The 24,898-nt window shown below is 37.6% G+C and overlaps 1 protein-coding gene across 7 annotated transcripts in view; it reads left to right on the forward strand.

Annotated features, from left to right (window-relative positions):
- Nucleotides 1-24,898, forward strand: part of ABHD3 (abhydrolase domain containing 3, phospholipase) — a 118,790-nt gene that overhangs the window by 84,053 nt on the left and 9,839 nt on the right. For 6 of the 7 annotated variants that reach the window (XM_077135814.1, XM_077135815.1, XM_077135816.1 and 3 more), the window contains 4 exons: nt 1,770-1,815; nt 16,139-16,251; nt 20,774-20,947; nt 22,122-22,170. In XM_077135814.1, coding sequence (XP_076991929.1) covers nt 1,770-1,815; nt 16,139-16,251; nt 20,774-20,947; nt 22,122-22,170 — 382 coding nt within the window. The remainder of the gene's footprint in view (nt 1-1,769; nt 1,816-16,138; nt 16,252-20,773; nt 20,948-22,121; nt 22,171-24,898) is intronic. The other variant, XM_077135819.1, reaches the window with a different exon arrangement.

A 24,898-nucleotide genomic window follows, 5' to 3' on the forward strand; every position in this document is an offset into this window, starting at 1 on the left:
TCAAAGGCTAGACATATACAGTGATGGCTGCTTCTGATTGAACATTGTGCAAAGGTCAGTTTAATTCTTCCTTCTGCCAGAGATATCAGAGCCATGATCCACTTTTCCAAGTTGCCTGAAGCAAAGTGCAAACATCCTAGTCAGCAGTTTGGAAGAAAATCCCAGGTGTGTGTGTTGCTTTTTCATTAGTTTGCAGATCATCCTTTTCTTTCCTCTCACTGATTGTGTTCCTTCTCTCAGTAGTAGTAGTCACATAATGGTTTCTTGCCCAAGATGTCATTTTAATCTTTATGTAATGTTTGCCCTCTAAAAGTGGTCTTTTCTGAACGGTTAGGAGCTTCAAGGTTCAAGGTCACAATTAACTTTAGCACCAATTCCTTTGTGACTTAGAAGCTTATACAAGAAAGCACAAGTAGCTAAAAATTTTAATTTATAAATTTGTATCTAATTGGTCTTGCCATTCTTTTTAGCAAAACAAAAAAAAAAGAACTAATGGGCCCTACTCTAATTTCTCTGCATGTGTTGAACGTGTATTTACTCTCTCTTAGGCTAGTCAGAAAACGTGATATTTGTAGCTTTTTCTCAAATCAGATTTCTGAGATTTTTAAATATGTCTGTTCTTTTAGCTGGACCTAATTAAATTCGCTATATGACCTTTCAGGTGCAGAAAAAATTTCTTTGCAAAAAATATCCTGCATACCACATTGAATAGAAGTGGTGTGCCTTGAAATCTGATCCCCCTGAGAAGAGAGAGTTGTGTATTTCAGTCAGTTATTGTAACCCATGCAATGATCAGCAGTGCCCAGAAAGAAGAGAATTTGAATTTTAAATGACTGATTGATTTGGATAGTAAATAGGCAAAACAAAATGAATTTTAATTGACTTGAAGACAGAGTCACTAGATCAAGGGTAACTCGTACAAATAGAAGTCAAGATTTTGTCTGAAGATGGCCAAAAAATACATACCTAGGTTATGAGAGTTATATGAGTTATCTGAGAGTTAAATATTTATAACACAGAATGACTCTTTAAAGATAGCATCACTAGAGCCAACATTGCTACTAAGAGTTAACGTTCAGGGGGTACTTACCATGTGCCATCACTGATCTAACCCTTTAAATGACTCATTTACCCAGGAGAAGCCAAGAGTATAGGAAACACAAGTAGTCTTTCCTTCCCTAGGTCAGCTGAACACCACACAGCGCAATGGTGGCTCATCCTACCTGCTCAGGTGCCAGGTTCCTGAAGAGAGGGAGGTCACCCTTTGCAGTGGCACCAGTGGTAATGTTCCAGCTGATGTAAAATACTGGCCCCCATGTTTGCTGAGTCTTGAGGGAATAAGACCTGTTTCTTAGATAGTATCTATAAATAGATACTTCTTAATGTTACACAGGAAAGGTAGAGGGCATATATTTTTTTCTTTACTTGAAGCAAAAACATTTCAATTTTCCTTCGATTTGGGATTGTTTTAATAACACTGTTTGGATGCCTACACATATGCGTAGGAAGAAGTTTTAAAATTATGCTCTATTAGTAGGGAAAATTAACATCGCTTCAATATGCAGTTTTCTAATGTAAACCCACACATTGACTTGAGAGACTGGAATTGTATTTTAGTGCATTAAGATGAAATTGTTGAAATGGTATTTAGAACAGATTGTTAAAAAATCTCTAGTGCTCTAAAGCAGTGCTGGTAAGATTATTTTAATATGATATTGTGAGCAAGAGTCTTGTGCAGAAATAACAAAAATTACTTTCCTGGTTTTTAGATGTGTGGTTTTTAACAACAGAGGAGTGGCAGGGGAGAACCTCCTGGTAAGTAAATTTAAATAAATGACAAGAGTCTTAATTTTTGAAAGAATCATTTCCAGTTTTGTAATGAAAAGCACATTTTTTTTTTAAATTTAAAATAACTTATTATTTAAACAATATAAGTTCATTGTAGAAAAATACAGTCGGGGGGAAAAAAGAGAGAAAATTATTCCCATAATTCTACAACCAGGGAAATCCCTATTCTGTATTCATCCAGACTTCATATGAAAACAAAATACATGTACTATCTGTATATTTTTATAAAAAATAAGATTCTATTTTGTAACTTAATATTTGCACTTTATATATTTTAACACCAATAGATATTTATCTACATCATTTGTGTTGTAAAACACATGCTACTTAGAAATTAACCAGTACAGACACAAATTAACCAATAGTGATTAGTTTCTTTTACTATTTTTTTTTAACTTATGAAAAGAAATTTTACTTTTGTTCCAAAATGAATTGAATCCATGTTATATGCCTCTTTGCCAAACTTTACACTGAGGAAATATTATTTAAAACTGTTTTTTTCTTTAAATGAGGTCTTTATTTTTCCTCTAGCTTTTGAGTTTTTGCTCAGAGGCAAGTTCTTCTCCTTTGAAAATCATCACTATCTGATGTCTAAACATGTAATTTGGAATGAGAAGTATTGCTCACTGAAATTTTCTTGTAGCTTTCAACTCTCAGTCCCTCGCCACTTTAACAAATCAAAGGCATTTCTACCAGAATTGAAAGAATGGTGTTTGTTTTGTTTTGTTTTCAGCCACTGATAGAAAAATTACATAAAGACTGTAAGTAATTGAATCATACCCAAAATAAAAATTTTATGGTCACGCCACGAGTGTTGGTACTTTGGGAGAACTTGGAGGAAGAAAAGCTTTCGTAGTTTGCTTTATAGTGATTTAGGCCCTGGAAGGAACTAAGGTCAATATGTTTGTAGAGCCCTATTGTGTTTTCAAAAGCTACAGTTTTAAAGTGGTTTTGGTCTTATTCAAGTTTCTTAGAATAATTTGATGAAAAGGGTCACACTTCCTTATTTCGTACAGTCCTTTAGGAATCTTAAAGTAGAGGGAACTCTAAAGGGATGGATTTGACTTTGTTACTCTGCCCCTGGGCCAAATAGTTTTTTGTTTTGTTTTGTTTCAATATATATTTTTATTGAGATATCTTCATATACCATACAGTCCATCCAAAGTATACAATCAGTGGCTCACAATATCATGACGAAGTTGAGTATTCATCACCATGATCATTTTTAGAATATTTGCATTGCTCCAGAAAGAGAGATAAAAAGAAAAAAGAAAAAAACCCATACATTTCATACCCCTCCCTCTCATTGACCACTAGTTTAACTAACCAATTTTTTTTTTTACCCCATCCCTCCCTATTATTTATTTAAATTTTTGCCCTTATTTTTTTACTTATCTTTCCATATCCTGGATAAAGGGAGTGCCAGCCACAAGGCTTTCACAATTGCACAGTCACAATATAAAAGCTATATAGTTATAGAATTATCTTCAAGAATCAAGGCTACTGGAACACAGTTCAACAGTTTCAGGTACTTCCCTCTAGCCACTCCAGTACACCATAAACTAAAAAGAGATATCTTATAAAGCATAAGAATAACCTTCAGGATAACCCCTCAACTCTGTTTGAAATCTCTTAACCACCGAAACTTTATCTTATGTCTCTCTCCCCCTTTTGTTGGTCAAGAAGGCTTTCTCAATCCCATGATGTTGGGTTCCAGTTCATCCCCAGAAGTCATGTCCAGTGTTGCCAGGGAGATCTACACCCCTGGAGTTATGTGCCATGTAGCGGGGAGGGCAGTGAGTTCACGTGCTAAGTTTGCCTAGAGAGAGAGGCCTGAGCCTGAGCAACAAAAGAGGTTCTCTGGGAGTAACTTTTAAGCATAATTAACAGTAGGCTTAGCTTCTCATTTGCAGGAATAAGTTTCATAAGGTGAGCCCCAAGATCAGGGACTCAGCCTATTGAATTCATTGCCCCACTGCTTGAAAGAATGTCAGGAATTCTCCAGATGGGAAAGTTTAATGTTTCTTCCTTTCTTGCCAGTGCCCCAAGGAGACTTTGCAAATACTTTTTATTCTCTGCCCAAATTACTCTGGGATATATCCCAGAGTCATTTGTACAGATTTTTACAAATTTGTACAGGTTAGTGTGATCAACAAGATCTCACTTCCTAGTCAAGATTCCATGTAATTATGGTGTTCAAATAAACTGGCCATAAAAGTTAAATTAGACAATGCACTACCAAAAATAGAAATTTCCAAGCAAATAGTTTTTTAACAGGAACTATTTATTGTGCATTCTTCTAGGTATTTCCAGGACACAAAGATGGGGAAGACATGGTCTTAGGCTCTCAAGCTAATAACAGCACTGCAAAGCCAAGTCTGTTAGTCTCTAAAATGCAGAACAGAGGTCTACCCGTTCAGCAAAGCTGTATCAGCATGCGTATTCAATCAGGCACTTCACAAAGCAGTAGGGAGACTTTTTTAGGACACAATACTACTTCTCTTCGGAGCTCAAACTAGCATTGAAGGAGAGGGCCAGGTACATAAAAATATATGCAATACGATATTAAGTGTAAGGGTAGGAAGATGTATTAAGGCTGCAGAACCCAAAGGAAGGAGTAACTAACTACCTGGAGGAGGGAGAGCTTCACAGGGAGGTACCACTTGAGTTGGATCTTGAAGACTTTAGTATTGAACCCCAAGATGAGAGGGATGGTTGTCTTGGCATAAAGAGCACAGAATAGAAGTATTTACTTATACTGGATAATCTTATTCATAGTTATAGCTAACATTTATTGTGTCCTTTGAATGTATCAGTTATGTCTTTTGTAACCTAATGTCAGCAATTAAAAATTACCCAGTGAGTTAGGTAAGTATAATTACTGTTATCCTCATTTTTCAGATGAAGTAGATAAGGCCCAAATGTGTTAAGAAGCTTGTTCCAGGCCAAGAAATGGTAGAGCCAGTTAGTCTGATTAAGCGCCTGGATTTTTAACTATTATGGTATACTCCTTCTCATTATTAGGGGGTGACAGGGGTGATTCTAGAATGGTAGGGCCAGATTTTGTAGAGTCATATGTAGAATTCTAAGGGACCTAGTGTGGAAGCATTGACATTTGGAAGCAGGGGAATAACTTGGTGACGTTCTGTTTTAGAAAGATAACCGTGGAATAGTGCATGAGAATACATGAAAGGGGAGTGAGCCTGGGGCTGGGAGACGATGGGAGAGCAGGTACTGTAGGCCAACCGCTGTGTGAGAACAGATGTGAAAGGGATGAAGACAAGAGGACAAAAATGTGAGGTATTCATGGGGCAGAAAGAAGAGTATGTTGTAGGAAGTGAAAAGAGAGGAGTCAAGGGTAACGTTTTTCACTTGGCTGACTGGTAGAAGGTCCTGATATTTTGCTGAAAGAGGAAATTTTGGAGAATTTAGGAGATTTTGGTATAATAAGGATTATGAATTAAGTTTTTGATATTAGGGATGCTTTTAGAGCATCTAGCTGGAAATTTCTTGTAAGCAGTTGGATATACTCGGCTCATCCTCAGGAGATGTTAGCAGGCTAGAAAGAGAGAAATCTGGAATTGTCAGTGTATGCATGGATGTTTATGCTTAGGGAGACTTAATGAGTGAAAGGGGAAGAAGCCTATGCCAAGAAGATTAGAAAACAGTCAAATAGGAAGTAGTAGAGAATAAGTGGAGGAGAAATCTTTAAAAAACCTTCAATCCTTAACATTTAAAGTAAATTGGAAATTTATTTTAAAAGAATGCAGCAACCCAGTAGTTCCTAGCCATAGACTTTTAGATTTTTTTAAAACTCTACAAGAATGCTTTGAGTTCTTGCAAGAGGATAATAAAAATTGGATAACCAGGTTTTTTGTTTTTGTTTTTAATTTTAAGAAATTCACTAGTTCTAAGCTAAAGGATAAGAGCTAGACCCTCTGGGATCTTATTCAGGGCAGTGGGTTGAATTCTGATTAACCTATACCCCCAGTCAATACCTGTATGGTAAAGGCTAATTCGAAGTAACTGTTTGGCTACAGTGTGACCAGCAGCTTGGGAGTCTGTAGCGGAAAGGAACCTGGGACTCTGAAAGATTTGAGTTCAAGCTCTTTTATCACCCCAAATCAGCTAAGTGACAGAGGAGAAGTCAAATAACCCTTTTGTGTCTCATTTTCTTATCTGAAAAGTGATAGTAATATACCATGCCACCTCACAAGGGTGTTTGATGCCCAAATGGAATAATGAAATAATGTATATGAAAATATCTTATAAAGTAAAGCATTTTATAATCCAAGGCATAATTGCTACTGTATTAAGTCAGTGTACAAGAAGTATATATTAAATTATAATTAATTTAATCCCATAAATTTCTCTTTTGGAGCAGCTGTTCTAAAAGGATACAATTATTATTATATTTTGCTCCTGTACATCTTTTTCTTTCTTAAATTTGATTAAAAAATGAAATATCAATATTATTAGTTAACTTTGATATTCAGATCCCTTGATAATCTTCCTCTTTTCTGCCTTAGAACTAAGAACAATTACTGTTTCAGACCAGAGGAACTCTGTTTATTTATACCTCACCTTGTTCCAGAAAGTATTTAATGTGACTCAGACTCAGACAAAGGAAGACCTTAGGGTAGGCATAAAAAAGAAGAAAAGATGAGTTTGGCAAAGATCAAACAGAAAGAAACTCTCTAACTGAAATTAGAAATCTCTAACACACTAACTAGAAAGTGAGAAGGCTGCACTTGCCTTCCTGGAGTGTTTGCCTTAGGAGATGGGCTGCCTTAGCCCTGTAAACTGAACTTCAGATATTCCTGCAAGGTTCTTGGCACCCTCGAACTAAATGATTCCTTTCCTTGACTTCTGCAGATTGGCTTTCAAGAATAGGAATCCAGGAATCCAAGTTTCCTGATGTTATCTATTCCTTTGTGAACTCCTGTGTTTCCAGCTTTGTTTAGGAATGATAATTTACAAAGAGCTCAGCCAAAATTGAGTTTGTTGAAAGCTACCTACGGGCCCTTTTCTTTCTAGTTATAGGGTCATACAGACTTCTGTGTACTTAGGCCCAACAATAAAAGCCTTCTTACCATTTTGGAAAAGAGTTTGGCAATTTGTCAAAAAGTTAAATGTAGTGTTACCATATGACCCAGCAATTCTGCTCCTAGTATGTACTCAAGAGAAATCAAAACTCATGTCCCCAAATGTACTAAGAAATGATGATCATACATCTATGTGATGATATTAAGAATTACTGATTGCATATGTAGAATGGAATGATTTCTAAATGTTGTGTTAGTTAATTTTTTTTTAATTAATAAAAAACAGGCGGGCCGCGGTGGCTCAGCGGGCAAAGTGCTTGCCTGCTATGCCGGAGGACCTCGGTTCGATTCCCGGCCCCAGCCCATGTAACAAAAAACGGAAAAACAAAATACAATAAAAAACAAGAAAATGTTTAAAGATGTTTCCCTTTCTTCCTTCCTTCCTTCCTTCTATCCTTCCTTCCTTCTCTCTGTCTTTCCTTTAAAAAAAAAAAAAAAAACAAAACAAAACTCATGTCCCCACAAAAATGACATAAATATTCATTGTAGCAGTAGTCATAATAGCCAAAGAGTGGAAACAACCCAAATATCCACCAAGTAATTAATGGATAAATGAGTATATTCACATTTTATAGAATACTATTCCATAAAATTATTCAGCCATAAGAAGAAATGATGTACTGATGCATGCTCCAACATGGATGAACCTCGAAAACATTAGGTTGAGTGAAAAAAGCCAGACACATATTGTATGATTCCATTTGTGTGAAAAGTTCAGAATAGGCAAATTTATATAGAAAAAAGATTAGTATTGCCTAAGTCTGATGGGGTTTGAGGAGAAATGAGGACTGACTGCTGGTAGGTAGGTGGTTTCTTTTGGAGGGGTTGAAATGCTCTAAACTCAGATTGTTGTGATGGTGGTACAACTCTGTGAATAAACGAAAACCATTGAATTGTACACCTTAAATGACTGAATTGTATGCTTATGTGAATTGTATATCTCAATTAAGATGTTAAATTAGAAAAAGAGGAAAAAATAAAATTCTCCTTCAGTCTTTTTCTAAGTTTGGGCTGTTTCAGCAGGTAAGGGAGGCCCACAAAGGGGGAGAGAAAGCTAGAAGGTACTTTAACAGAGTGTTTCCCCAAGTGTGGCCTGTGGGCCAGCTTCCAGTCCTCAAACCATTTGATACCAGTCCCTGGCAAGATGAGGACTTTGCAGAACAATGGAAATCAACCATGGTTCCAAGCACACTGTTGAGGAGAGCTGACTTTTTTTTTTCCTGGCAGTACTCTCCTGATGAGAGAAGCATCCTCATCTACACTCTGAGGCCAGCACTATCTCCAATTATGAACTGTCACTTTGTGCAGCTCTGATTTAAAGGTTCTCAAATCCTAAAACCTCATTTTACAAATGAAGATGCTTTGGAGATGTTGGGTGACTGGCCTGAGCTCATAAAGCCAATTAAGTGGTCACAGAGCAGGAACTCAGAATTTCCAGTCCAGTGTCTTTACCTTTCAACACTGGTTTTAAGTAAAATCAGGCTGAAACTCTGGGGATAGAGATTAGAGGTGCTTTTAGAGAGAGGGTTCTTTCCTCAATCTTAGATTCTTTGGAACTAAGATTCTTTGGAACTAAGATTTGCTTAAATCTCAGATCTGGAGAAATCTGCTCTTGTCACCTACTAAACTTTTCCACCTTAGCTTTTCCATGGAAGCTAATAGGTTAGGCAGGCCTAGAGTGTGCTCCCATTTTGAGCCCAGTTTTCTGAAGAAGACGTTCAGAAAGGATAAGGACCTCCCTCATGCCCTGTGCAAAAGAAGCAGGTAGAACTGGGCCAGTCAGGGCATCATTCAGTTTTCAGACTCATACCTTCAGAGACTCCCTTTTCCATACTCAATGCCTGCTTTTTCCTAAGTGCTCCAAAAATAATCTCTCCTGCCCTCGTTCCCCTCATCAGTATAACCCAGGAACATCATTCTCAGCTTAATGTAGGTGTGACTTCATTTAATTCTTTAGGATTTTCTCCTGACATTGATAGGGTCCAGTCCAAGAATATCCACTGTTCTGAGTGGTGGGTGCATAGATCCTACAAATCTCTTATTTTATACATTTTTTCAACATGAACAAGAATGCTTAAGTAAATAACTGAGGAGTTGAATGAATAATGGTAGTAATTCATAGCTAGCTACCATTTATGAAATGCTCGATATGTGCCAGGTGATCCTATAAGGGACAGGATGTCTGCAATCCCAGTGGACTGTGAGGAATCCAGGGAACAAGGAGCCCTGCAGAGCTGGGCTGCCCTCTTCGCAAGTCACTCTAGATAGCTTTTGTCATTCTCGTCACTGCTGCCTCCTCCTCTTGGCTCAGCTCTCACTCTCTTTCTCTCTTAGAGTGGTGATTCTAAACCTTGGCTGAACATTAGAATCCTCTGGGAAGCTTAAAAAAATATTGATCCCTAAACCCTATCTCCCAGAAATTTTTGGTGCTTTTGGTTTTGGAGTGAAATTCAGGTATCTATAATTTTTTTACACTCTTTGCTCAATCTAATGTGCAGACAGGGTTGAAAACCACTGTGAGGTGAGAGGCCTGCATGGGTCAGCCTCTCCTGCTGTCCCTGGCCCAGGCGAGCTACCTCGGGCCCCAGATCCACCAGGGTAAAGCATGAGTTTTGCCTCTTGGGAGCCTGGACTGAGACTCTTGGGTGCCTGGCTAACCTGCTCAAAGCCACTAACCAACCTCTGCTCAGTATCTTACGAGGCGTGACCGCATGAGCACCTACCAAGGCCATCTAGCACATTAGCAGGATCATGGCATATGGACCATCTTGGCCTCAGAGTTGGCCAGGGTATTTCCTAGGGCCCTTATCTTTGTAATTGGTTATTTCTAAAAATAGCAAAATCCCAGGCGAATTAGACATTTGATCATTGTATAAATCTATAGATGCCTAGGTGAGATAACTATTCATTAAAGCCCTGGTTTTATTTATGTGAACATACTTTTACTCTTCTCTGACTCCTTGTGTAATGTACTCATCTTTCAAAAATAAGAACATATTTCCTGGGAAGGATTTGATCAGTTCACTAGGTGCTGAATAAGGGATGGGCAGGATGAACACAAAACAAGATCCCTCTGCAGAGATCAGTTAAAGAGTATAGTTAGTCCTCTAGAGTATCGTCATATCCGCCCAAGAATTACAGGGTTCATTTCAACAGCATCTTGTCAGATACTGGAGTACAGATCATTAAATATTCAAGAGAGGAAGATTATAAATTGAAATATTCCCAGCTCCTGATGATTAAGTGTTAGTCAGACATTAAAATAAAGTAAATGTGAAATTAAAATGACTTTTAAAAACGAATGCATTATGCCAAAACTAAATGTCAACAGGTGGGGGGACTGGGAAAGGGGTATGGATTGTTTGTGGAAGAAAAGGAAACGTCTTCAGATAGAATGTGATGGCGAAGGCATGTCTATACACAGGCTGGGTTGTATGATGTGTGAATAAAGCTACTTAAAAATGAAAAAAATGTCTTTTAAAACGACATTTATGTGTCTTTCGGTTTTCATTTTATTGGATGGAAAATCAAAATTCTGGGCTACCTGGTTCAGTATTAGATTCCTGGCAACCCCAGCCCTGAGAGAGGAAGAGGGTCCTGAGGTATGGCTTCTACTGCAGACTGGTAAATTAATCTTCTCCCAGAGCGGCTGGGAGAGGCAGGCTGCCTGAGGATGAATAGCAGGGTGAATTTGTAAAATTTGTTTCTAGACTCCCCCCAAAATGTTTTTAATGACATCTGCATTCTAAATCCGAGGGCTTCTGAACCCAGAACAAGAAAATTCTCTTTCAGTTAGGGAGAAGTCAGTTTGTGTATTTTTTAGGAGCCCTTGACTGATTAAGGATAAATTAGATGTGGCTTATAGGTAAGTATAAAATATTTATTTTGTTCTTTTCCTATCTATTACATATGAATAGTTAGAAATCAATTATACTTCATTATTCCCTTCTATGCTTATTATTATTATTATTATTTTTAAGTCAAAGCAGCATTAATGCTTTATTCATTTTCTGGCACTTTAGGTTAGGAAGTAGGACAAGGCCTTTACTTATGTGTTTTATCCCAGTCTTACAGTTTTTTCCCCTATTAAGATCCTCTCATGCTATTAGTATCAATAAACTGGCTCAGAGAAGTGGTTTCACGCGAGTAACATGTGCTGTCAACCTTTATATCCTACTCTCTTTCTGTCCCTCTCACACGGCCTTTCTTCCACAAATATTTGTTGACTGTCTTCTATATGTCAGGCACTCTTGTAGGTGCCAGGGATATAGCCAAAAAAAAAAAAGAAAGAAAAAAGGTTAAATATTTTGTGCCTTGTGGAACGTCAATTCTTGTGTGAGGAGATAGAAAATACCCATTATGTTAAATACATTATATAATATGCTGGAAGATAATAAAAACCATGGAGTACAATTAGAGCAGGGAAGTTTGTGCATTGGTGTTACAATTTGAAATGAGTTGGTTAGCTGAGGCATCAGCGAGATGGTGGCATCTGAACAAAGACATAAAGAGGGAGAAGGAGAAAATCATCCAAGTATTTTCTTAAGAAGCAAGGTTACCTAGAGAGAATCCTCATCCTCATGTCTCATCTCACTGGCCCAAATTACGGTAAGGGAGAACTCTAGAATTATAGAACCATGCAACTACACTAGACTAATATGAACAGGTATGTCACCCAGCCTTTTAGCCAAGGTAGACCTTCTATGCTTATTTTAAAACTCACCTCTAACTGCTATCAAATGAATTGCTGTTATTTCTCTCTGACCATAGTTGCATTTCAATAATTTGAACATTTTGGTTTGTAATTATTGTCTCATTATTCTATTCAACTTACGCACATCTGCTGGAAGACTATGTATACTTTGGCTTTTTACTGGAATTTTTACCGAAATACCTATCCCACCCATATCTTACCCTATGAGGAGTTTTTACCACCTAGCTGAATCCTGCCAGGTCTCCCTGCATCTCTTTTCGGATTAGGTGTGGCTTAATCTTCTTCTGTTTTAGAAGCACAGAAAAAGAGGACAGCTGTTGATTGAATTAGTGGCCCTAACAACTGAGCAGTGATTGTAACATCTTTAATTTAAAAACTACTAGTTTTATCTCCAGGCCTGAAGAAATCTTTCCAGTGCTTACCAATTCAGTCTATTGCCCCCGTAGGTGTCTTTGCTTTGTCTGGGTGAATCCTGTAGGCCCCGATCATTTCTGACTCTAGATCCTATGAAGAAGGAAGGCATATGAGATTTCCTTTTGGAGCCTATTTTGGGGCAAGAGGTTTTGTGATATACCATATAGTTATGCATATCAGACTTTATCAAACAGGTCATCTCACTTTCAGTCTTGTGTGTTTCAGTTCAATTCAACAAGGGTTCGTTAACTATCAGAGATAGAAGTAAGGTAGTTCTAGAGAGAGACTCACATGGGCCAATGAGGGCAGGGAGCAGGCTAAACCAGGCAATTAGGTGGAGATGTGGGAAAGGCTGTGCGGTCCTGGAGCTCAGCGACCAAGTCTTACCTGCAGCCTGCCATGTAATCAGTATTCAATGAAAGTTTGTTGAATGAATGCAACATTGAAGATAGCCCTTGAATAAGGGACATGATTTCAACAGGCAGAGCTGATGGTGAAAGAACCGTGGCTAATGTAGGGTATACTAGTGGTAAGGATATTAAGAAGTCTTAGAGGCAAGAGAGCATCAGTACCCCATTTGTGTGAATCAGTACATATAAGAGAAAGAGTCAGGTACAGAGCTGGAACGCTTGCTTGGCATCCTATTGCTGAGGGCCTTGAATACTTGGCCGAAGAATTTGCGCTTAGTTCAGTCATCTTTGGGGAGCTGGTGAAGGATGACAAATAGAAGAGTGTCATGATTAGAGGTGGAAGTCTTCTTTAAGAAGATTAATGGGCAGTGAGTGGGATGTAGTTACATGGACTGCTGTGGAGAAAGATAAGGAGTTAACCAGTGAAGCGGTTATTGCAGCAATTGAAGTCAGAGGTAAACAGGACCCGGTAGCAGAGACAGTTGGTGCCACATCCTCCTCTCCTTGTTACTTACCATTCCCATGCATACCTGAAGACTTCCAACTGCATGTACCTGGGGGCCTTCTCCAGCCACTGGAGGCTTTTGGACCTGTGTTCAGAGCAGAACGGAAATGCTTGGGAGCTAATATCCTCCATCAGTGGCTGAAGGGAACTGGTGAATAAATAACCCAGAGCCCTTGTCGCTTGGTTGGGATAATTTTGAGCCATGTTCTACACAACCTCCCAGTGTACCCCAAGGGATTGAGTCCCAGTTGCCCACAGCCATAAAACTTCTTAATTATATGTTCTTTATTTAGTGTCCTACCTTTCCCTGACTCACTGCACCACTTCCCTACCATTGTTTCCCGGTATTGCCGTCCAAGTGAACTGCTTGCACTCGCATCCTTTTCTCGGGGTATGCTTCTGGGAGAATCCAGCCTAGCAGGCCATTAGTAGAGTGAAATGAATAGGTTGCCTGTATTTCCTGCAAGAGATGCTAAGGAAGTAGGAGCCACAGGACTTGGCATTTTATCAGTTATACAGTTTAGAGAAAGAGAGAAGACAATGTATCTTCAGTTTTATCCTTATTTTTCTGACTTTTTATTGTAGTGACATATATACAACTTGAAATTTCTCATTTTACCCACTTTCAAGTGTACAATTACAATAATTATGTTCGCAATATTGTGCTACCGTCACCAAAATCCATTACCCCAACTTTTTGTTACCTCAAAGAAACACTGCACCTATTTCACCTACAGCTTTAAGTAGGAAAACATAGATGTCATTTGTAGTAAAATGGGGAGTTATCTGGATTTTTTTTCATGAAGAGATAGAAGAATTCACTTTTGGGCAATTTGAGTTGGAAGAACTAGTAGACCATTACAGTGAGGCTGCCTACCCGAGGTTGGAAATCAGGATCTGGAGCTTAGGATGAAGGTAAGAACGTGGAGATTTAGATTGGGTCTTTGGGTTGAGGTGGTTGATGAAGCAACAGGGGTAGATGAGACCTTTAGAGCATAAGCAGATGCGGGCGTAAAGTGAACTGATGGAGATGAAGACTCACGTTTGGGGTGGTGGGAAGAACGGCAGGAACTAGGCAGGCAATGGAAAGCCAGTGGCAAGAGGAGAACCCAGATGGTGCCTCCTGACGTTAAGGAGGAGCAGCACAGGAGGCACGTGCTGTTGAGAAGGCTCTGGATTTGCTCAGCGTTCTGGCAATTTTTAACCCATACCAGTATTATTAGTTTTGATCTTAATGTTACTAAGTTGGAGGAGAACACTTAGGGTAAAATGAGCTCCTATATCTGAGGATAGCAGATATTTATTTACTGTGTACCTTATGGAGCCCTAGTGCTTTATAAGAATTTGTTTGCTTATGACAAGCATATAAACCAGGCTCTGCAACACTCTGACCTTGACAAATTACCCACCTTTGCTGGACCTTGTGTGTAATTAAGGAATCAGGTGATGTCTGTGGTCCTTCCTGGCCCTAAGAGTCTGTGATCCCAATACTTTTCCATAGGCTATTTTTCTTGGACCCAGTAACTGTGTGTGTCTATCTGCATGTGTACGTACATATGCATACATACTTTATTTAGAGCCTGTGTAACAAGAGATGTTAGTAACTGTTGATAAATAATTCAGAAATTTTAAAGCTACATGGTTTGAATGACGCACATGTGGTAGAAATACTGAGAAAGGATGATTTTTTTCACCTAAATGCTGTGACAAATTCTGCAGTCCCTGTGAACATTGTGGTAATAGATATCAAATGTAATAGTTACATTCGATTTTGAAGTCAGCCCCCTCAAAAAAATGCATTTAACACAAAGTATTTTTTTGAGTATCTCAGGTTAGTGACTTACGTTAAGATGTTGCAGGAGTTATTAAACCTCTCTAATCTCAATTTCTCTATCTATAAAATATATATAATAATAACATCTTCCTCTCAGATCAAAGTTAGTAATTCAATAAATGTTGGTCGTTATCATAAATGCTGTTAGGTAAACATTTGTATTTTGGAGAGACCCATATTTATAGAACTCAAAAAGGTAACAGTAGGCAATAAGCAGTGTCGAAGCAATGAGTTTAACTGGAGGGGGTGTTGAAAATTGTAGTTCAGCTTAGTGATTGAAGGGTAGATGACACATAACCTTCCTATTGTGATCATCGTTTATTATTAGTACATGGAAATTGATGTGGTGAAGATTAACTGGGTTCAGTATTTTTTTTTATTAGAGTAATGTTACCAGATCCCTTTCCTACTAAGTTTCTGATCATTTTATCTCACATATATTCTGCAGAGAGGATCTGTGAAGTTTTCTGCTTTAAGCAGGCCTTATTGAAGAAGTCAGAGGAAAACCATTTGTTCTAATGCATTATGTATTAGGGCATAAGCAGCTCTACGTATTTTAGCACCTTAAGTATGTGTTGCAGTGTGGCACAGCTGGGGCTATATGGATATATTATTGAAAAAAATATTTAGTTAATCATACTACATAGTGCTTTGTCTCGATTGGCAGACAGCACCTATGGTAGAGAAAACTGTTTCCTACGTGAAATTGGACCACTATTAAAGATTTTTTGTGACACCATTGGAAAGCCTTTATATCATCCTTGATTGCATTTTACTTTTCTTACTTGCTTGTTTGTTTTTTAAAAAAATGAATTACATTGGCCTTTTTGAATATAAGATTCTGTCTTATTAAAAACACTTGTTATCCGGCAGGCCATCGTGGCTCAGTGGCAGAGTTCTCTCCTGCCATGCCGGAGACTCAGGTTTGTTTCCCAGTGCCTGCCCATGTTAAAAAAAGGAACTTGTTAAAAAAAAGGAATTTTTCTCTTAAATTGACTCGATTCTTGTTAGACTGGAAACACATTTGAGTATGGGCCTTTCTATCTGTTTAAAGTATTTGTATAGGTCTTACCCCATTTCTGTAAAGCTCTTCTTGAACGTTCAGTCTTTTTGTTATCCAACTCAGATAATGTTGACCTTAAATGTCCCGTATGTGTCAAGATACATAAATGAGAAATTGTTTTTACTACTAATAAATGCACACAAATGTCTTCTCAAATAACCCATTGCCCTTTTTTATATTTCTGCATTGTGCAAATCATTAACCTCAAATTTTAATTCTTGTGCTTTACTTGTCACTGCCTGCAGACGCCAAGGACTTACTGTTGTGCTAACACTGAAGACTTGGAAACAGTCATTCACCATGTACACGGCCTGTACCCTTCTGTGCCTTTTCTGGCAGCAGGGGTATCAATGGGAGGGTAAGGTTTTCCCTTCCTAAAATATCCAACAATGAAGTAGTCTTATTGATTGCCTCTTTCAGAGGTCTATAAACTACATAGACATTTTTAAATGAATGCTTGATTATTTTTATCATATTTCACCACATATGGTTGAATGAATGAAGAAATTAATTCTGTTGAATTTTAATATTTTCCTTGACCCCTGGTCCTTGTGTGAAAAGTATAAAAGACCCTCAACATCTGAGGTTTTGTGAACTTGAAAACTTGTCTGAACCCCGTGAATTTGATTTCCATCCTTCAGCAGTTGCCATGTTGAGCTTCTCCCCACTGAGCATCCTTCCAGCCATCCGTGGGACTCATTCTCCTGGCCCACAGGATGCTGAACTAGTACCATCACTGTCATCCCTCCACTCATAGACATAATCACTTATTGCTCCCTCCAACTGCAGTGGCCTTCAAAATTGTGGTTTCCCAGGTGTTTTCTGTGTTTGTTTTGTTTTGTTCTGTGGCTGGTCAAGTGAGCTTACCATGGAAACCTCGATTATACGCTGTGAAATTTTGTGTTAACCTGCACTCCAGTTGTTATTTTAAGTGTACGTATATTATAATTTGTAGTGCTTGCAGTTACATTTGGGCTTATTGGAAGTTTTTATTTGCCATGTTTTTATTTAAGCCCATTCTACTCATAATTATTTGGGAGGCGTAGATGTGTGTGCTTGCCTTCTAGTGCTGGTGAGCTTAAAGAGATAAAAATTGTACTCTCTGGCATTTTATTATGCTTTATATTTCCTAAACCATTGTCCAAAATAACTTTTTTTTAACCATCAAACACTCGAGATAGGACACATTTTTTTCTAATTTTGTAATTTATTTATACGTCATTTCAGTTTTTAAAACATATTAACAGTATATTTACTTGAAGACAAACTTGAAATTCAAGTGACTCTGAAAACCAGGCTTTAACCACAGCTTTTTAGATTCTGATAAACATAAAACTAAGAAGAAAAGAATGCATCTTACATTAGCATGGAAGGTCTCACTTGACCTACTAAAGGAAGAAATCTGAATCAATGCAGAAAATCGAGGAAAACTCTCTAAATTGTGCTTAATGAACAGAATTAAATGTCTCTTTCCTGATGCCATAATGTGAACCTTAAAGGAGAGGGTGGCAGCTGATCTTTTTTCCCTTAATAATATAAATTCTTGACTTTTTTTTTTTTTTTTAGGGCCAGACCTTACATAAACAGGCCCAGATTCTTTATTCAGAAACTCCTGGGAAATCCTATTCCTGTCGCATTGAAGCCTCCAGTGCCTGAAGGCAGAAATTTGACCATTATAACCTTTGCAGCTGTTTGAATATTAATGTGTTGTAAATTGCTTGAAGGAATCACCCTCTCTAGTTGCCTAGAATTGTTGTGACACGTTCTCAAGTGGGGTTTACTATTTGGGGATATATTTGACAGCTTGACACATTTTTTTTTGCCTTTTGAAGATGCCACAGACAAAAGCATTATCTATTGAACATCCTTATGCCCAGTGCCCCAGGGTTGTAATGCCTGGGGCCAAATATCTGCTTTGAGTCAGAACTGAAACCCTTGCTGCTTTAGACCCAATTCCAGTCTTCCAAAGAGTTAGAATAAGCTTTAAAAAGATATTAAAGACTCCAAATATATATAAAAGTAAAGAGAAGAGTATAATGATCCTTCATATACTCATCTCCCAGCTTCAGTAATTACCAACTCATGGATCATCTTGTTTTATCAGTATCTCCCCCCAACTCTGATTCTTATGAAATAAATTTAAAATATTATTTATAAAAAATTTCCCTAGGTATCTCAAAAAGGAAGGATTTCTTTTTTAAAAAAAGTAAAAACAGCAACCCGTACTACCATATTACACCTAAACAAAATTAACAATAATTTCTTAATATCATCAGGTATTTAGACCCAGTTTACATTTCCCCAATTCTGTTTGTTTGAATGATTGATTTTACAGTTTGAGTAAAGATAAGATTCATACATTCAGATTGATATACCTCTTAAAATCTCTTAATCCATGAGTCCTTCTCCAGCTCATTTTTTCCTTGTGTTTTTATTATTACTGTTACTGGTGAAAAAAATGGCCTTTGTCCTCTGTAAGTAAAACAAGTTTTTTTGGGTTAACATCTTGTCATTTTTTTGTTCCTGAGTAATAACTGAGAATTATCCCTACCAAGTTGGTTTTGCTTCTCCTAGCCCTCCCTGCTCCTGAGGTTTTCCCTCCCATCCCTTCCAATTTCCTCATTGTACCAGCCTCTCAGCTCTAGCAAACGTTTAGCCAAAGAGCAGGCCCACCAAAGCTAGGACCTTTGCAGAGGCTTAAGCATTATCCTTTAAGTGGCTTAGTTAATGAACCACAATACTACATTATTGTGTAAATAGTACAGTTGTTAGGAAGAACCGTTTTCAAAAACTAAATTTCCACTGGTCATCTAACACTCCTTATATCCATGCACAAGTCACTTCAGTTGGAACAAATAATGAAGGTGAATTTTTACCCATTTCTCCAATTTTGGAACTTGGATAATTGGGGAAATAAAGAATAGAAAATATAGGAAACAGAATTTAAGATACTCTTAGTTGTCAGTGTTAAACTTAGATTTCTGACATTGTTATTAGATTAAACTCAATTCTTGAACCTCTAACCAGAATAGAACTCAGAACTAGAAAAATTGATAAAGCAAAAGAGGAAGGAAAATGTTAGAATATAAAGACACATAATACAAAGGATTAGAAAGAGTAATCAGTTACTTTAGCACTAATTGCTCTGCCACAACTCAGGAAGCCTAAAGCTAGACTACGGAGCCCTTTAGAGACTTGTGACTGGGGTGAAGGCTAGTAGGACACCCAGCCAGACCCACTAAATCAGAATCTGTTGGTTGAGAGCCAAGCATCCATGGTAGTTCTTTTTTCCCCCAAATGTAATTTTATTGAGATGTATTCATACATCATACAATCCATCCAAAGTATACCATCAGTGGTTCACAGTATCATCACATGGTTGTTCATTCATCATCATGATCAATCTTAGAACATTTGCATTACTCCAGAAAAAGAAATAAAAAGGAAAAAACTCCAAACATCCCATACCCCTATCTCTCACTTATTGAGCCCTAGTATTACATTCTACCCAATTTAAAGACATACAATAAAGGTAAGTTAACTAAGGCAGTGTAGTATTGTTAGAGATAGATGTTCAGATCAGTGGAACGGAATAAAACATCCAGAAGTAGATCCCTACAGACATATGCAACCAACTTTTTTTCTATATAGTTATACAATCATTATCAAGTTTGGGGCTACTGTATTACAGCTCAACAATTTCCAGTATTTCTTTCTGCCTATTCTAATACTCTAGAAACTAAAAAGAAATATCTATATAATGAGTCAGTGCTCATAATCATCTGTTAAATCCGAATTTCTTCATTATACCTCCTCCCTCTCATTTAATCATTCTCTCAATCTTCAGGAATATTTAGGCATTGATCACTTTAACTTCTTTGTGCTGGAAAGTGTTATTGGCCAATGAGGTAGAAGTATGAAAATGGTTGATATTCTTGGAGAGACTGGTACCTTGGGGTTTCAGAGCTTATCTGACACTGGAACAATCTGGAAGCCGTAAGTTTCTGAAATAATAAGCTTACTAGGTGAAACATTTATAGAGTCTTAGATACAGCCCAGGGTATTTTTTAGGGCTTTTAGGAATACTGTTGGTTGGGACTTGGTGTACTGTGGCAATTTGCAATATCTGGCTGAAGCTTGCATAAGCATAACCTTCAGAATGACCTCTCAGACTCTGAACTCACTTAGTCATTGAAACTTTATTTTGTTCAATTTCTTTCCCCCCATTTGGCCAGGAAGGCATTCTCGATCCCATGATGCTAGGGCCAGGCTTGTCCCTGGGAGTCATGTCCCATGATGCCAGGGAAACTTACACCTCTGGGAGTCATGTCCCATATAGAGGGGAAGGTTGTTATTTTATTTGCAGAGTTGGCTTAGAGTGGCCATATCTGAGCAACAAAAGAGATTCTCTGGGGGTAACTCTTAGGCACAGTTATAAGTAGGCTTAGCTTTGCCATTACAGGGGTGAGTTTCATAAGGACAAGTCTCAAGATTGGGGACTCCCAATTTAATAATCTGAGCCTTTGATCTTGAGGCTTACCCTCAGTGGTAGTTTTTCAAACTTCCCAGGTGATTCCAATGTGCAGCTTAGCTTAAAAACCCATTACAGTGTATGTCTCTTAAATTTTACATCATAGGAGAATGTGTATATAAGTAGTAATTGTGAGCTTTGTCCCATTCACAACACAGTTAACCTCAAGATAATTATGTGAATGTAAGGCAAGAATGAAGACACTTGCTTGTTTATCTAAGATAAAGGACTTAAGCTGTGGTTTCTGTTTTTCTTCTCCATCATTAGTGTGAAGTTCATAGTTTGGAATGGGATGTCTTGAGAGATATAATAAGTTAATCACTGACTTTCCTGTTTCTTCTCATTTTAGAATGCTGCTTTTAAATTACCTGGGCAAAACTGGGCCTAAAACACCTTTGAGGGCAGCTGTCACTTTTTCAGTTGGTTGGAATACTTTTGCTTGCTCAGAGTCATTAGAGAAACCACTGAACTGGCTGCTTTTTAATTACTATTTGACAACCTGCCTCCAGTCTTCAGTTAATAAGTGAGTCATCTTTAAAACCTATTGTCTTTAAACTTTTTGGATTATATGCCTGAACAGTAAAAACTTTAAAAGCATAACACCGCCTATATACATATCTATTTATACATTATATGTACTTATACTGTTGTACAAAAATATTCTTTATATTGTAAAAATATAAACATACACAGAAGTTTAAGTTAAAAATACAGATAAAAGTCACATTGTTTTTTCAATACCCTCAATGAATTGTCTCATAAAACCACTAGGTTACGTGCACCCCACTGTGTGGATCATTGTTCTAAATTATTCTCAAAACCTAAAAAATGCATGGAATGTATGGAATGCATTAAGTAACAGGGTAGTCTCTTTTCTTGGATTTTCTAGTTGTTGCTATTCTCATCAATATATCAAGTGCTTTGAGTGCTGAATACTGTAAATACTGTGTGCTTACCAGCACAGTATGTTTTAGAAACTTTGAAGTCTTAACCTCCACAGTTTTTAGATTACAGATATATCATCTCTGCATTAGTTTTTTTTGGAATTTTTTGGGTATCTCCTGACAGTTAAAGTGGTATGTAGCAGAGGACATAGAGAAGTTTCTCTTTATATTTTGATAACTGTTGTCATACCTTTTTAAGTGAATTGATACATTTAAATATAAACTTTAAATTTAAAGTATAGTTAATTTGTGCATGACTTATTGAAAACTATAGTTATCCTAAAAGTTGACATTAAACATTGGGTTCAACTTAACTATTAGCAAAATTACAGATTATTAAATCTGTATAAATTATATTGTAGTCAATTATAAAATATTGCTAAAAATACTAAAGAATTGTCATATTGGCAGTTATTCGAGTGGTCACTGAATGTAAAATTCAAGAAGAATGAAGATGATTTGAATGAAAATATTGGTTGTAAAAAAAATTGGTCAAACAAGAAAAATGACTAACATTTCAAAAGTAAGCATGCAAAAATGTAAATTCCAATTTTCAGTCTAGCAATTAAAAAAAACAGTGCATTCAAGACAAACATCATTGTACTCCTCATTTGTCTGATTAAGTAAATATTTATTGAGTACCCCATGTGCCCTGTGCTAGGCTGTTTAAATTATTAATCATTATGTATTTTAAGTGTGTGATTGGGGTAGAAAATACCTTAATTTTTTACTTTTGAAATTCTTTTGTTCCAGGCACCGACATATGTTTGTAAAACAAATTGACATGGATCATGTCATGAAGGTAGGAGAGAAACTTTAGGTAACACTTTTTTTTTTCAGAGTTGATTTGGTATATTACATATTTCAGCTTTGAAAGTCATAGAAATCAGTTATCCCGTTTTTTTCCTATAAAAGATCCATGGTCCAGAGGATTGTAAAAAGGTGAAGAGTAGGAAACACCAGGTCACAGTCCTTCCACAAAAAGAATTATTAAACAGGCAGGAATTGTCTGAAACATCTATTCTGAAACTCCAGAGACCAGTAGAACACTATACAGCATTCCAGGGAAAAGTGGAAGGAAGAGGGTAGTAACTTATAGTAAAGACCAGCAAATTCACACGGTGACTACCAGCACCCATCCCCTACTCTCACAGCAGACCGCCTTGGTATCCAGACCCTACCTCACTGGTAGCAGAAAGGGATGTAAAAAAATCTCTTCCACAAGACTAGGGGTGGGTATAGCTGATCGCTGATCAGAGCTTTTGATTAGCAACTACAAATCACTGGGGGTCTGGCTCTGAGGGGAGCCATTGTTTCAACCTGTGCCAGACAAAGGAGGCAGTGTAGGAGACTTAAAGATGCTACCCTCTATCTAGGTAGTGGGGGACAGTTATTGAAGGGCTGTATTTGCTGGGCAGGCCAAGAAAGCTCAACTTTGGGGAGCTGTGGAACAAGCTCCTGACCCTCTTCCCAGGGCACTCTGAAGTTGTTCTGCACCTCTTCTGTGGGTCACTGGCCCAATTTTGGCTGGGGAAAAATTATTGGGAAAGTCCTCTCTGGTGTGTGCCCTTCCTCACAGAATCTACTCTTCAGTCAAAGCAACTAGAGATGATTAACGGAGTATAAAAAACTATAGAGTCACACTGTCTGGGGCAAAGGCTTAGTCAGCTTCAAACACTCAGGAGAGGAAAGTCTCTCCTGGGAAGCAGAGTATACAACCAAACTCCTGTAAATGGGGCAACTCCAAGATAACTAACACGCAAAAGTCCAGCACAAGACATGGGCTCAGAAAAGACAGAGCAGACCCTGCACATTGCATTCACCTTGTAAGACCTTCCTGATAGGAGGGCTACAGCTCAAGAAAATTTCTGTTTTATCACCAGCTGGTTATAGAAGCAAGAAACAGACGTCTCAGGGAATAACCCCACAGTAACATTTTAAAATATTAAAATGAGCTGTATGCAACAAAAGAGTACAAGACAAACAAAGAAACAGGAAATGATGGCTCATCCAAAGGAAGAGGATAAAATTCCAGAAAAAAACCAACAAAATAGACTAGAATGTGGACATAGCAAACAAAGCCTTTAGAAAAGTGATCTTAGAAATACTCAGGGGAAAAAGAAAAAAAAATACTCAAGGAGATGACGAGAAAACAGAAATAACTGAAGGATATCAGGAAAACAATGAATGAGCAATAAGAAAATCTTAGTAAAGAAATAGAAATTTTAAAGAGGAACCAAAGAGAGTGGGCCATGGTGGCTCGGCAGGCAGAGTTCCTGCCTGCCATGCCGGAGACCCGGGTTCAATTCCTGGTGCCTGCTCATGCAAAAATAAATAAATAAAAAGGAACCAAGGAAAACTACTGGAGTTAAAGACTAGTAACCGAGAGGAAGAATTCCCAGGAGAGTTTCAAGAGCAGATTGGAGCTGGCAGAAGAAAGAAACAGTGAACTTGACGATAAAACAATTAAATGAACAGGCTGAGGAGTAGAAAGGAAAAAGCATTCTGAAAAGCAGAAATAGTCTAAGATACCTCTGGGAAAACATCAAGTTACTAATATATGCACCACGGGAATCCCGGAAGAAGAAGAAAGAGAGAAAGTGGTAGAAGGAATATTCAAAGAAATACTGACAGGAAACTTCCCAAACTTAGCAAAAGATGTGAATATACATATTCAAGAAGCCCAGAGAACACCAAACAGGAAAAACATGAAGAAAAATGCACCCTTTCATATCCTGATCTCACTTTCAAATCCAAGAATTTAAAAGACTTGTATTCAGAAAACCACAAAACATTGCTATAAGAAATCAATAAAGACCTGAATAAATGGAAGGACATAACGTGTCCATGGATTGAAAGACTAAATATCATTTAGGTGTCAATCCTACCTGAAGTAATTTATAGATTCAATACAGTCCCAATCAAAATTCCAACAGGCTTCTTTGCAGAAATGGAAAAGATAGTCATTAAATTTATATGGAAGGGCAAGGGTCCTAAATAGCTGAAGCCATCTTGAAAAAGAAGAATGAAGCTAGAGGACTCACATTTCCCAATCTTAAAACTTATTATAATGCCACAGTAATCAAAACATCATGGTACAGGCACAAAAACAATATAGACCAAAGTAATTTAACTGAGCTCAGAAATCAACCCTTACAACAGATGCAATTGAATAAACTATAGATGATTCAAATAAAGGAAATCAACCCTCACATTTATGGTCAATTTTTGACAAGGGACAAAGACCACTCGATTGAGAAAGAATAGTGTCTTGAACAAATGGTGCTGGAAAAACTGGATCTCCATATCAAAAGAAAAAGGAAGCGGATCCCTACCTCACACCTTATACAAAAATGAATTCAAAATGGATCAAGGACCTAAATATAAGAGCTGAAACTTTCAGCCTCCAAAAGAAAACATAGGGAGGCTTCTTCAGGACCTCATATTAGGCTTTATATCCAAAGCACAAGCAACAAAAGAAAAATAGGTAAATGGGACTCATCAAAATAAAAATCTTTTGCTCCTCAAAG

Source organism: Tamandua tetradactyla, chromosome 18 (genome assembly GCF_023851605.1).
Source record: "Tamandua tetradactyla isolate mTamTet1 chromosome 18, mTamTet1.pri, whole genome shotgun sequence".
NCBI lineage: Eukaryota > Metazoa > Chordata > Mammalia > Pilosa > Myrmecophagidae > Tamandua > Tamandua tetradactyla.